The 14519-nt window shown below is 48.5% G+C and overlaps 1 protein-coding gene across 4 annotated transcripts in view; it reads right to left on the bottom strand.

The window, feature by feature from the left end:
* Nucleotides 1–14519, bottom strand: part of SLC43A2 (solute carrier family 43 member 2) — a 33334-nt gene that overhangs the window by 15290 nt on the left and 3525 nt on the right. For 3 of the 4 annotated variants that reach the window (XR_012663601.1, XM_075112977.1, XM_075112978.1), the window contains exons 3-6: nt 8523–8712; nt 7444–7499; nt 6634–6710; nt 290–382 (exon numbers count right to left, since the gene is read on the bottom strand). Coding sequence is in view for 3 of the 4 variants with exons in the window: in XM_075112977.1 (XP_074969078.1) it covers nt 290–382; nt 6634–6710; nt 7444–7499; nt 8523–8712 (416 nt within the window). In the remaining variant the exon portion in view is untranslated. Of the gene's footprint in view, nt 1–289; nt 383–6633; nt 6711–7443; nt 7500–8522; nt 8713–10552; nt 10875–14519 lie in introns of those variants that run through there. The other variant, XM_075112979.1, reaches the window with a different exon arrangement.

The raw sequence follows: 14519 nt of genomic DNA on the forward strand, positions 1-14519 counted from the left end.
GCTTAGAAAAGCAACCTTTCAAAACAATCTTCAGTTTTTCATTTTTACTTGGCACCTTTAAAATTTTACCATCTATTAGCAAACAGACTGTTCTCTTTGCAGTATTTGTTGCGCTCTTGAGGCAGTCACTTGGGAAGTTTTTTAGCAGACGGGAACTGAATCTTGCAAATGTGAATCTCTAAACAAGTGCTTTTACAAACAGTCCCTGTTTCTTGCCACATTATTGCTAAACAGTGCAAAACTCCAGCACACCACCACCAGTCATGAGTCACTGATGCCACGGCCTCACCTTGATTCCTGGAAAAGTCACAGCAGAGGAAGCATAGGAGCCAATCATCAGAGCAATGAACGTGGAACGAAGGTCACCAAACATGTTGGGCAGCTGGAGAAAGAAAAATTGGTTGAAACAGGCTGCTGCAAGAGGAGGGAAGAAGAGGGAAGGAGGCTTTCTTGAGAAGACTTAAAGGTAATGGCAGGCATAAGTCTGGCATTTAGTATTAAGACTTCTGGATACCAGAATCTAACGCAGCCAGTTTTACTCAAGAATGACTTAGCTCTTCAGGGTATTGCTCTGCAGGTTGCATTGGTGTCTCCAGTGTCAGGGAACATCTACAACCCAAGATTTATGTGCTTAATGACACTGCTTCCTTCCAGACTGACAGCATACCTTGCATTTGTTACCTTTAGCACAGGAGTGTTTGCTCCAGCCCTCGTGCTTTCAGAGTTCTGTACCCCAAGCCTGTAGCCACCAGATCTTTTCCTCTCCAAAAAAATGTGCCCAAGTTCTCTACATATCACCCTCTTTTTAGTCAAGAGCTGTTAGACAAAGACCGTGCAGCAATCACAGCCTGTTACACACCCTGCACCTTGAACTGCCAGGTTTATTTATGCATCTTGGGTCAGCACCCAGATCTTTGCAGTAGACCAGAAAGTTCCACTTTAACATGAAGCAACAGACACACACGAACTGTGTTGCTGTTTGCATTTCAATCTCTAGCGAGGTCCCTGGCTCCTTCTGTGAGAGCAGACTCTCGCTACGAGAGGAGCTAAAGCTGGTCATTTCTCCATCAGCTGGATGGCTTAGGTGCCCAAACATGCTAGCTTGGAGCAAGGTGCAGGAAGGCAATCAAACACTGCATATCCAAGGCTCTATTTGCCTGGCACAGCTACAAAGCTGCTGAACTCTGCAGCAAGAAGCAGGCAACAGCACCTCACATTGCTGTTCCTGCCACCCACCCCTTTGCTGCCTGGGCTCCTATCAGGTGTGATGGCATTGATGAGAGCAGCTCAGGCTGGTTCTGCAAGGATCTGTTGGGAAAGCAAAGCTCTCAGCAGGGGCAGCTCACAGCAGCCACTTCTGCCACCTCAACAGCAAAAGCACTCCCCAGCTGGCTCTCCAGCCCCTGCTTCCACTCAGGACCCAAAACCAGAGTGGAGCAGGCAGAGATAGCTGAGAGACCTTCCCACTCCTCCTGTGAAAGGGGGAACCGCCTGTTTTTCTGAACCAGAAGCAAAAAAGTTTCCATCACCAACTAATGGTGGCCTGTATCTGGGAATTACAGGGAGAAGCTTTGAAGCTGTAGGCTACAGAGAGCTCAGCTGCTACCTCCTGAAGCTGGTCAACAGGCAAAAGATTCTGCTGCAGACAAACAGATGTCCCTCCCACCTCCTTTTTCAGGTCACTTACTCCCCAAATTCACCTGGGCATCACTACCACATCAGCCTCAGAAGGCCTTAAAGCAGGACACTGTGGGTGCCTTCTAGGACTGAAAGCATAACCAGCATTTTATCTGTTTAAAGATGCTGCTGAACAAAGTGATTCAGAGAGCATTAGACCGAGTCTGAGCAAGCAAATGCTGTCATCACATTCCCCTTCCACTGCTGAAAAACAAATCCATCTTTCCCAGGAGTAGCATATAAGGCAAGCAAATCTGGCTTGTGTCACGGCAGGACCAGCGTGTTTACAACACAAGTATTCCTGTGCAGGAACACTCTCGGATCCATCTGGCTGTTTATCATCCCTCTGTCTCACTGCAGAGCTTCCTATGCAGTGCAGCCTCCAGGTCCTCAGATAACCCCAGCCAGGGAACAGCGGCAATGTGCTGAGCCTGATGCTGCTGGTGAACCCCCAGCAGACACATGAGCCCAGGCAGAAAACGCTGCACTCCTCTGCAGTGAGGATCCCCACACCCACCCCCAGATCCCTGCATGTGGGAGAGCTGCCAAGAGGCTGCTTTCAGGAACTGCAGACAGGAAACGGCAAAGGATCCATAAGTCTGTTACCAGGCTCAAAATCTCGTTGGAAGCAGTGGCCTAAATACACACACCCCAGAAAAATAGCATCTGCAGAATACAGTCCCTGCAGGTTGCAAAAAGGCTAACCACTGTCACCAGCCAGGGCATTCATTTAATCTCAAATACCCCAAACCTAAAATAATCTCCAGAAATTACAACAAACAGCTGCTCCTGCTGGGGAGCTCGGAGCAGGGCAAGAGCTCCACAAACACAGCTGTTTCTTGGCTCAGGCTGCTTCTCCCCAGAGGCCCAGAGATCACAAAAAGCCTTTTTCATACAGGAGAAAAGCAACTCCCAGGTGGGTCCTCCTGCTCTGAGGGCTACTGGAGACAGAGCAGGCCTGAAACAAGGAGTCATGTCTGGGAAAACCCAAGTCTGCTGCCTCGATGGGGACAGAAGTCCTAGAAAGGCCAGAGATTTCCTAAAATCCTACTTGGCACCAAGCAAGCAGGTAGATTAAAAAGATCGGGCATAGGAGATTTAAGGTCTTATCCAAACCAATCAAAACAGAAACCGCAAACACCGAGCCCTTAGGAGGAAAAGATATCTGAGACTACCTGGAGAGGCAGAGGAGAGGTGAAGGGAAACAGTAGTCCATACCCAGACAGAAAACCTCTCAGACAGCGACTGCCAGCATTGGCAATGGCTGTGCAGGTCTCATCTAAAGACCAGCTACTAAAATAACACACAGTATTTACAAAGCCATTTTCATGCTGCCTTTATAGCAGCAAGCACTGGCAAAAATGAACCACAGAGAAGAAAAAAGCTACAGAGCCAGTGGGCTCTTTTTTCTGCCACCAAAAAGATCTGACCCTCATTCTGATCTTATCCCTGTAAATTCTATGATTCTGATTCTATCCTCAAATAACTTCTGCCCATTCTGGTACGGCAGCCCCAATTCCACAAGACCTACAATGACAGAAACTCTTATACCTGCTGTTTAAAGGTCAATAACACTGAATGTATTATTAACTTTACGCCCCATCTGAAAGACACTAACTTCATTTTGCCATACCATAACATTTTTCCAGGAGCCCTTTATTGCAGGTATGCAATCCTAAACTCATAAAATATCTGCAAGAGGAAGTTTATTTTCTCACCTGCCCTATAATGAGTTTAAGACCTTCAATCTTTTTTTCTATAATTTTTTTCAGGTTTTTCCTGGAGACAATCCATATACAGAAGTACCACAGTAATATTACCAAACCCAGTTTCCCTCCTCTTGCAAGGACTGTTTGAAAGAACAGTAGAAAAAGTCAGGGGATTGAGAACTAGACTACTGGAAAATGGTATTTTTGCTCAAGCTAAACTTTGTTTTCCCTATCAGGGGTACGTTTGGAAGTTATACAGACATCAAAAATATGTTCTCCAGAAAAGCCTCAAACTGCCCATTTTGTCCAAAGCATATGGAAATTCCCCTTCCCATTCTCCAAAGATCACAGAGTCCTAAGTTTTCTAATATTTCTAAGCAGAGCAGATTCTCTGCACAGAGATGTCCCCCTGCTCCAATTAAAGGGCCCTGTTTGTAGCAGAAAATAAGAGCAAAGCAGCTGTAATTCTTTGAAAGGAAAACAATCTATAAAAGGCTCTTTGTGGTAATTTATCACACATGTTTATTTCTTTGCACGAAATAGCTTCGGAACAGAACCAGTGCCAGATTCCTGTATTGCTGTCAGAGCCACCAACACAGATCTGTTTCCATTTCCAATCTTCACTTATATTGGCTAAGACCAAGTCACGAGGCAGAAATCTCCCCTCTGCATTTTAACAACAGGCACGGTCTGACCTTGTTCCCAGAACTGGGAACAGCACCACTTGCTCACTCCCCCTCCTCCCCAAGGCACAACACAAGGCACCCAGGAGCAGCAGCTTGCTTTGGCTCTGCAGCTTGCCATGTGCTTTCATGATACCCTGGGGACTTGTTACTGAAAAAGACTTTAAACCCAAGAGGCAAAGCTTTGCAGAGTAATGTCCTGGGCTGTAATCCTCCGGGATCCCGTTTGTCGCTTGCACAGGCACTGAGGATCCCCATCTCTTGCCCTCCCAGATCATACCGTGCCCATGCAAGCAGGTGTCCCGGGAGGTTTCAACACCCGATGAAGCCCCACGAGCCACAGCACCCAGGGAGCATCCTAACCCCACACACTGCAGGGGCTCCCCTTGCAGCCACCCTGCTACGAAGCAGCAGCCGTAATCTGCCAGGGTGGCAGAGGACAGCTCATGCACCAGCAGGTCTGACCCGCTTCCTGGAACACTTCAGGTCACTTACAGCTGGCAGGACAAGGAAGTCACCTTGCTTTGATGTGTGCATGCACGTGCGTGCTCGGCAGTCAGTGCCTGTGTCGGCCAGAAGCAGCTTACTTGGCACCAGAAGTTGATTGGTGCTCACCACCTCTGTGTAATGAACGTCCTTACAAAGGTCTTTGAGTCTCCCAGCGCTTACTTCAGCCTCTCCTGGCCACAATGCAGCACACAGCACGTGCAGCCGCATCGCCTGGAGCCTGCGAGCAACGACCTGCTGCTCCCGTGTCCCTCCCTTGCCACGCTCCCTGTCTCCATGGGCCACAGGTGGAAGGGACCCGCAAGAGCTCACCATGTCACTGCCGAAGGGGGCTCTTGACACACCACCTCTGAGCACCCCAGCTGGCAGGCAGAACCGCACAGGGACGAACCAGTAAGCTGCCAGTGAGCAAAATACACCTGCTTTTAACAGTCATCACCACGCTGTGATGCAGGTGACAAAGTGCTTCCCTCCCACTTTAGACTTTTTAATCACATTCACATGCCTGAGGTACCGAAATGCCTCTGTGCTGCTCTGCTGGGATGCACAAGCAGCTACAACTGAATCTGGATTTGAGAAGTCAGGCCTGAAGCCACCTCAGCTCTTTACAAAACACACTGGTCTCTGCCCGAGGTCTCCCTCTGTGAACTTACAGCATCTCTACTTGCTTCAGACCCACCTCTTCAAGGCTTGGATCTCTTATTGGAAGACTTTACCTTTTTCCTGTCACTGTACTTCCTTAGTGCTGCAGAACTGACTCACTGATGAGGGTGCTAGTAAGTGGCTTTGCTTACTTCTGGTGCTAAAAGCCACAGTACAGAACATCCAATGTATTTCTGCCCTATCCTTGCCCTCCCTCCTATTTTCACTAGTGGCTCTAAAATAATCTGTGACCCCTTAATAACCACCCAGAGAAACAATAACCAGTGCTGGCAGCAGCAGTATGGGAATCCTCTCCCACAGCAGTACTGATGTGCTCCTCTCTCCCTTGCTTTTATTTGAAGCATGGCAGGATGACATTTGCCCCATAGTTCTTTGGGACCATGGCCAAGGCTTCCAGTGAAGAGCACAACATGAGACTGACATCTGCACAGAGTTTTGAAAGCTTCGAATATATGAAAGCAATAGCAGCAGCAACATCACAGTACACAGCGATCTGTAGACCCAGCCTCTGCCAAATTTAAGCCTCAGGAGTTCAGCCACTGTCTAAGCCTTGTTAAATTAGAAGTAGCCTTAAAGTGGAACGGCAAGTTCAAGGTAATGCCGTCCAAATCTGAACATTTTCAGCCACAGCTCAAGACACATCAGTGCTTCCCAGACTGTTTTCTGGGACGCCTTCCACCCAGCCCTGTTTCAGCCACACTGACAAAGATCAGGGTAATGAGGTAGAAAATAAAGCAGCAGCTTGGAGGACGATACTGCTTCTGTCTCCAGGCAAGAACCACCCCAAAATGTAGAGATCTGGCTTACAGTTGTTGACCAATCCTTGCAGTACAGTCCATGGACTAAACAGATCTAACCAGGCTGCACAGATGGAGCTGGGTGCATTCAACAATGCAGCATTTCTAAGGAAACCTGGAAGGGACTCTCACCCTTCTGAGAGCAAAAGCTTTTGTGCTCAAGAAAAAACGTTTTCCTGGGGCAAGACACAAACCGCTCTTGCAGAAAGCTGGTCATACCCAGCTGCAAGGGTTTGTGCCCTGCTGATTCCTCCTGCAGTATGTCAGTGCTAAATCCAGTGCAAACACTTATCCAGCCTGCGCCAGGTAGCTGAGCACTGCATGTACAGGCGTATGACAATTTGAGTCCTAGGCAAAAACACTTTCTTTCTTTCTTCTACCTTCACCTGAGATGCAAGGGGCAGGTAAAAAAAAGCCTTAGAACAATCTTAGAATAAGTACTCAGCCTTTCAAGTAAAAGTGACCGACCCTTTGTACCAAACAAAAACCTGTGTTATCCAAACCACAGGCAAAAGATCCACTTTGTTCTTTCCTGCTAGCCCAGCTCGCAGCCAGAGTAAGGAATAAAATAGAGTCAGGTAATAACTCTTCGCTTACCGTAAGCGATGTGAAGGTCATACACATCCCACCAAAGCCATTCAGAGCCAGCGCAATGAATATTAGCACAGACAGAGCTGCAACAATAAAAAAAAAACACCCTTAGCTTTTACTGGGGTGGAGAGGGAAAGGAGACGGAGCCTTGAGGGCCTTGGCCCTGACATATAAAAGCCTCAGTGGCTCAACACGCTCAAGACTTGCCACACTGTCCTGACCCAGCACTCATCTCCCCAGCCACACAGAGGGGGAGGGCCAGGGCTCTCCAAGACAGAGTTCAGGATGGGATCATCTCTCTCCAGAATGGATTTCTTTTCTCTGAGGACTAGACCTGCTGATGCAGCTTGTCTGAATGGGTCTTAAAAGGAATATTTAGTTCAAAGAAATGGATTTAAACTGTCATCTCAGTCTCTAGTCTTGAGAAGCAAGCTCCATCTATCCCTGGTGAAAAAACAGGTTACACATCATGCACTATTACCTATTTCCCAACCCTGAAAAAGCCATTAACTTGTTCGGAATTGCTCCTTTATAGGACCTGGCCCTGCCCAAACACAAAGCTGAGAGACCTGCCTATCCCAGATGTTTGGCCCTGGCTACACTCTCCACTTCAGGTTCTGAGACACCAGCCCTCCCCAAAGGCCCTTAGTTCCCACAGGCCAGCAGATGCTCAGCTTGTGTCCTCAGCAGGACCCAAGTCCAGCACTGGAGGTGTGACTGTCAGAGCACACAGTGCCATGCACACTTGTCTGCTTCCCCAAAATAGCCCAAGCCACAGCCCAATAGCCCTCCCAGCTCAGAGAAACGCCCACTTACAGTCTGGGTTACTGGCACCATATGCAATCAGCACACAGGACACAGCAAAGCAGGCACTGAAAGGGAACCAAAACCATGAGTTTTACACAGCCTTACAAGCAGTAAATTACATATGCCCCTACCTCCTCAGTACCTCGTTAAGCAAGTGCAGTACAATTTCTGTAAAAGGGAGGAATGCTGGTCATTGGGAAAGAAAAATCCAGGGAAGTACCCAAATATTACAGACAAATATTGCATAAGGGCTGAGGCAGCAACCTTTCCTCTGAGTACTGACTCAGCTCTTGCTGAACCCAAATCCCCTACTGGTTTTCCAGCACAGAGCTTTGCCAACCCTCTCCTCGAGGTGACCAAAGACAGCAGCAGCCTTTGCCCCAAGACCCTGCTGCGGCCACAGCACTCACAGCCTTTACCTGCTCCTCTCTGGTAGGGTCTGAGTCAGACTTGCCCCATTTTTCCCACTCTGCCTACAGGGCACTTTGTTTTCTGGTATGGTTCAGAGCATTAAAATTCATTAGTGCTGGGGTCCACTACGCCCAACAAGTCACTAACCCCTACATGCCATGACAGAAGCAGCTAACGACCTTGCTAGTTGAGGCAGAAAGCAACATACACCACATGGCAGAGAAGGGCCCTAGATAAGACAGGCAGGACATGTTTATCCCCAAGTTAACTTCCCAGCTTGCAAGCAATGATGTAACATCTTGGTTTTGTGCCTCTCAGGACACAGCTTCCAGCTCAAGGAAGAGGCTGCCCTCCGTGACTCACAAATGACTCCGCTCTCCCTTCAGGCTCCATCTGGCCAGGGAGCACAGAGGAACACTGGAGAGCTGAACTGCGGACATGGAGTCCCAGGCCCTTCCCTTATGGAGCAATTCACCATGCTGACCAAAATCATCCCAGAGCCACCCGCACCAGTGCCCCGTGCATGGCCAGCAGCTCCCAGTAGGTCCCAGCCCCATCCCTCCCATGGTCCCTGAGGCTGCAGGGACCCCACAAAGGCGTAGCACCCAAACAGCACTCATCTGCCCCAGACAAGTGAATTTGCCCCTCAGCGCACCCAGGGAGCCCAGGACACTGACCTGCCAAGCAGCCGCAGCTTGCGAGGGCCATACTTGTCCATGACAATCCCCAGGGGCAGCGTGATCGCACTGAGCAGGAAGGACCCAATAGTGAAGGCCAAGTTCAGCATTTCATCCTGGGCATTGCAGGAAGGCCATTTGTGCTCCAAAGCTGTGCAGTTCTTGCGTTCAGGGCTGCTAGTGGTGTTTCCTACATGGGATGATAAAGGATCATCATTGCAGTGTGCTATGGTGAGGCTTACAGCGTTGCAGGAAGGAGGGAAGAGAAAAGCCCTGCACGCTGGGTGCCACAACACACCGGGCATACACCCTCCACACTTCATTTTTTATTATAGTCAGTGAGAAATGGAAAAGGGAAAGAAGAGCAGCAGAAGGACAAGAGAAGCCCGATGAGCTCAGCTGGGAGCAGGAAAGGAGTGCGCAGGCACCCAGGAAACAAGTATCCCAAGCAGCAGTAGCAGGGTAACAACCCAAGGACAGAGATTCATTAATTTATGAAAACAACTCTACAGCAAGGCCCTGGCAAATACAGCGGACTAAACTCAGGAGATCCTGAAGGGACTAATACAAAAATAAGGTCTTCCTAATCTACAGCTGGCACATCCTCACAGATCTTTTCCCTAACTAAACTGGGCACAGTAACTACAGCCAAATCAGTTATTTCGGGTCCAGGCACTGGGCTGCCAAAGCCTGGCACAGAGCAACAGCCTGCTCAGACAAAAAGCTTCCTACCCTCACTGCAGGCATCGGGATACAGAATGGCTTTGCAGCAGCCACCCTGCCTCCTGACTGCCCTGGCTCTGAAAAATCCTTCCTGGATTTAACTACCCTGTTCCCAGGAGGGCTGGCAGCTTACCTGCCTTCTCCATTTGTTAAAGGATTGATGCATCTTTACCTTCTGCCTCATAATTAGCATTTGCTATTCTTTCCAATGGGTTTAGGCCTTATAGACCAATAATATCTCCAGCTTTCTGCCCTTGTCTGTACATGAGGAAATCCACATGCAAACTCCCACGCTGAACAGAACCCATGTTGTGTAACACAGGCAGAAACAGGACAGTTTAAGAAAAGGAAAGAAGTAGTTCCCTTTTCTTTGCAGCAGCAGTTTTACTGCCTCATGCCATCCCTGCTCCCGTTACAAGCCTAACCCACAGTGGCTCAAAACTCCTCAGGCAAGCACATGTGCCTTTAGACTTTCATTAACCCAGAGCTCTAGTACATTCCACCTCTCCTTCTCCCAACCCTTATCTGACTTATAAGTAACCTTTGCTGGTATGACAAAGCACTCGCTTTCTCACTGCTGCTGCAAGCCAGTGACATAAAACACTCTCCTCCATATTTAATAATTGATCTGACAAAGTTCAATATTAAAGGAGGAGCAGAGAGAGAAGTCACCTACATAACCATCCACATGAAACAAGACTAGAGCAAGCCCTGGTTAGTTAGTTAATTAGCAGGAATCCCTCACATACAAATGACTTCACATTCACTGCTTGGTGTGGCTTGTGGAGGAGATCCACTTGGCTGCTCTCACCCACCCTGTGTCTCTGGAGATCACACAGCCTCATCTTGCAACTCCTTCCCTTCTACCCAAGCCTCAGCACCATTACAGTTACAGGTGTCACCCTGCTTCTCCTAGCTGGCCACAACAACCCTCCCAGCTTTGTGTCCACTGCAAACAAATCACACTCCACCTGCCCGATGTCAGGTGTTAGCAGGAATTCAGGCTAATATCCAAGGCTTACAAGCTGCCTGCAAACCTTCCTCTGTCCCCTCCCAGCACTCCACGGAAGGCACAAAGCATTTCTCTCCATTTACATTGCTCTCACCAACTCCTTTACTAAGATGGTCTCAAAAGTGACTGTTTCTTCCTTCACTTTGCCATGTGCTCCTGACTGATAATCTGTCTCTTCTCTTGCCCTGCTAGTCACGGATAGCCAGAGTAACAGATACCCCCCAAAAGGCCACACCTCCCATCAACATCCCTTCTGCAGAAAGGACAGCACTCCAGCCTGAGGCTCCCCACTCACATCCTTAGAAATCAGTCCTGGACAGACTTGGGAGGCTCTCTGCAGTTTTCACACCACATCTCAATCTTTTTCATCCATCTTTCCCTCACAATTTCCTCCTGATATGGCCCAGGATTTTGAACACTGACTTCTGACAGCATCTCCATGAGGCAGGCACACAGCTTCACCCACAGCACCAAGGCTTTTTGAGCTCTCCACAAAGAAAAATTCACAGGAAACAGATGTGGGTGAGAGGTTAAACTCAGAAAAACAGAGCAGGGGAAGAGTGACAAAGTAGTAAAAGTTTCCCTGTGTCAGCACTCTAGAGAGATAGCTCAGCTGTGGAGTGGAAGAAGGGTGCAGGGCCATGGACAGTGCAGTGACCTGATAACTTCTGGCTGCACATGTTAAAGAACCTGTCATCCCTCCCCACAGAGATCTCAAAACAGAAATAGTCAGCATTTAAAGCTGGAGTAGGTGAATTACTGTTAATGCACTGACATGTGCAGTTGCAACATGACCCGAAGGAGCTCCCAGAGCATCTACCTGCTAGGAGACCCTCCGATGGCATGCACAATAAGTGGTAATACCAGGAGGTAAAGAGGACAGCTCAGAAACAGCAAGGAAGCTCGACCTTCTCTGAAGACTTCTTGCAGTCAGGAAGGCTGGAAACAGGGCAAGCCTCAGTCCCTGCTTCTACCAACCACCTTGTTTACAGCTGCTCATCGCCAGCTCCAAGGAGGGCCCAGGCAGTGCTATGTGGAAATACAAATTGTTTGTGAAAATAGAAGCAGCCCCTGAGCAACAAGAGAAGATCCACTGAGGCATAATGGAAATTATTCAAGCAGCCCTTGGCACCCTGACATCCTCTGATCCTTTGAGCCACCTCCATAAATAGAACATTTTGGAGGGGCTGCAGGTGTGTGCAGCAGGCACAGGGTCCAGCTGAGAGCCATCTCACTGGGGAGCACAGGAGAGCTAGTGGTAGTATATAACATGCAGCTGGGAGGAGATTAATGGGCAGAGAACTTGCCTAACTACTCACCTACCTAATGCACCTGGTTACAGCAAACAGCAGTTTCCCCTCAATCACAGCTCAGATCCTGTTCCAGATCAGTGCACGCCACACTGCTGGGAAAAGTCTCCTACGTGCCTGGCTCCATCCGCCACACTGCTTTGGGGAAGGGCTGTCTCTGTGCCAACAGTGGTGCCCTCCCCAGATTCTCCTGCCAAATCCACCTGCACGCAAGCGTGCCAGGTCTGGCATGCAAGGGTGCCACCTGGGTAAGCCAGCAGCACAGGCTCAGTCCACATATGCTCACTGGTCTTTCACTGTCAGGCTAGAAGAAGCTACAAGTCTTTATCAGCAATTACAAGAACATAAAGCCTGTTTTTACAGTGCTCCCCCTACAAGCAGCAGGACTTCTAGTGCCCAATTAGTAGCTGAGGTTACTATTTAAAGAATGACAGCTTAGGTGAGAGGAAGGCTGCCTCGGTAATCATTTATGTCAAGCTCATCGCTGGGATTTGCTCAGGCTGTTACAGGAACATTTAAGTCATCCTTCCTCCCAAATTAAGTGCTGCAGGTTTCATGAGAGGGTCAATCATTAACTGCTCTTCGCTGACCTCTTCAAATCCCAGGCACACACTACATTACCAGAGGAATGAGTCTGGCTTTTTCAAGAGTGGCTGCCCTCTTAGGCTGCAGAGAGGTTTCCTTTCATCTTGTTTCATGGACCAGACTGAGCCAAGCAGGGAAGACACCCCCAGCCACCCTGGCAATAGCTCTGTGGGACACAGCCTGCATGGCCTCACCTTCTTCTTTTTAAAAGAAAAAAAAATAATCAGGGCCAAAGAGTCTGGGAGCATTGGTTTAAAAAAAATCACAGTGAAAGACATGTGCAAACAACTGCTCTGCAGCCTGCCCACATAAGAACATGTTTTCTCTTTTCAGGATGGTGTCATACTTCTGGGAACTGGGAGGAGATGTTCTTGCTTTATACCACTGCAAATGCAATTAGTTTGGGTTTCCCTCTTTGCCTGCCCATCCACTTGCACTTCCAGTACCCCCTCTCCAGGCACCCAGCTGAAAGCCTCATAACTGAGCCACAGTCTCCAGTTAAACTCACATTCTCTCCCCAGCTGCAGTTTCATTTTGCAGCTATTCTCACTCAGGGCCAGCACCTTCCCATGCAGCGCTCTGATACCACCAACAGCTGCTAATCAACATGGTGTGTTTCCTGTAGAAATCGAACATTTACCACATTCACTCTTTTCCTGTTTACTGATCACATGCACAGCCTTTTCAAACCATCATCACATCTTACCAGTCTGTCAGGGACCTTCAGACTGCAAGCTCCCCTCCACAGACCCCAAGTAAACAAGAGCAAAGAGCTGTAAGGCAGCAGCTTCCTCCTATGCCTGTGTTAAGGTGCATTAACCTGCTGTAAGTGAATTATCCCTTTGGTTTTCTGCAGCTCTGTCTTAGAGGAAGGCCCTCTGTCCAACCGGCTCCTTATCTCTGCTCTTTGTGAACAGATTGTCAAGTTCAAGTTGCTTAGACCCAAGCCTTGAGCTTCCCAAACCCAGTAACATCACAGCAATGCAAGACCCTGAACAGATCAAGTTCCCCAACAGCTAGTAATGCCCAAATCCTGATAAAGTCTGCAGAATCAGCACTTGTGCTGAGTAAAAGATGCTGCATCAGTTGGTTAAAGGCCAAGTAGTAGTGTAGTAAAATTAAAATGGGAACAAAGTGCCACTACCAGACTCCTTGTCAGCAAATTTCCAACATACCTCTCAGGATGTGGCCAAACCCGCTGCCCAGAACAGGTACAACCCCCCACTCAAACCCTGTTGCACAACTGTTTTAAGAATATATGTTATTTTGATGTGCATTTTTTCCTAGGTGTCCATCTCCACCCTCATGCAACCAAGTCAAGAGTGTGGCAGACCCCACATGTTTGCATGGTGGCTGCATAAAATCCAATACCAGAAGCCAAGGGCAGGAAGGGAAAGGAAGACAAGGATCCCTTCATGAGCTGCAGGCACTTTCTGGGCAGCTGCTGCTACCTTCAGAGAAGAGCCTGCAGAAGGGACAAGGTCTAGTTTTCTCTTTCGTTGGAAGGCATCACAAAGTGCAAGAGCTTTTGCTGACAAATGGAAAGCCCTGCCAAGAACCTTTGGCTCATTAGGAAAAGTCTTTTTTTTTTTTTGCAATACTTACATGCACACAGCAGCATTAGGAACAAGAAGTGCCCAAAGGCTACTAGTTATTTGTTTGCACCAACCTTCCAGCCAAGTACCCACTCGGGCTGCAGGATTCAATAGGTTATGCTGAGAAAGGCAACCACTGGGCCATCCTAATCCCAGCTAAGGGCAAACTCAGCTCAGTGCCGGTCATTTAGTGACCACTGCAGGGCAGCTGCGAGGGAGTCTGCCATGCCCACACTTGGAACTAGGACTCTTCCCTACCAAATCGCCAAGATTATTACAATGAGGACAAAAAGAGAATGGAAAGTGAGTAAGCATGGATGAACAAGGAAACCGGCAAAACTGGTCCTCAATGCTCATCACAAGCCCGTCACTGAGTTCAGCAGTGATGGCCAGATATTTGAGGACAATGAGAACATTTGACTACATGAAATTTCTTTTCTGGGATTAACTTTTCCTGCCTCAGGGCACAGGTTGGTCACTGGGAAGAAGAAATTGCCCCCAGGACAGCAATTTCACCACTGTCCGCACATTTGCATCTTCCCCATGGTCTGCAGAACAGGCACTCCTACAGGGAGAGCCAGACAGACCACAGATCAGCAAACATGGGTGAGAAGCCAAGGTGAATCTCGCTGATTTGGAGCAAAGGCAGATGAACTGAAAGCAATCAAAGCAAAGAGTAGGAGGTGGGCCCCAAGTGAAGCAGGGCTCTTGTCAGCAGGGCACATCTCAAAAAGCAGATAGGAAAATAGCTGCTTTCAGAGACAGTCAGCGT

The sequence above is a fragment of the Phalacrocorax aristotelis genome, chromosome 18 (genome assembly GCF_949628215.1).
Source record: "Phalacrocorax aristotelis chromosome 18, bGulAri2.1, whole genome shotgun sequence".
In the NCBI taxonomy this organism is placed as follows: Eukaryota; Metazoa; Chordata; class Aves; order Suliformes; family Phalacrocoracidae; genus Phalacrocorax; species Phalacrocorax aristotelis.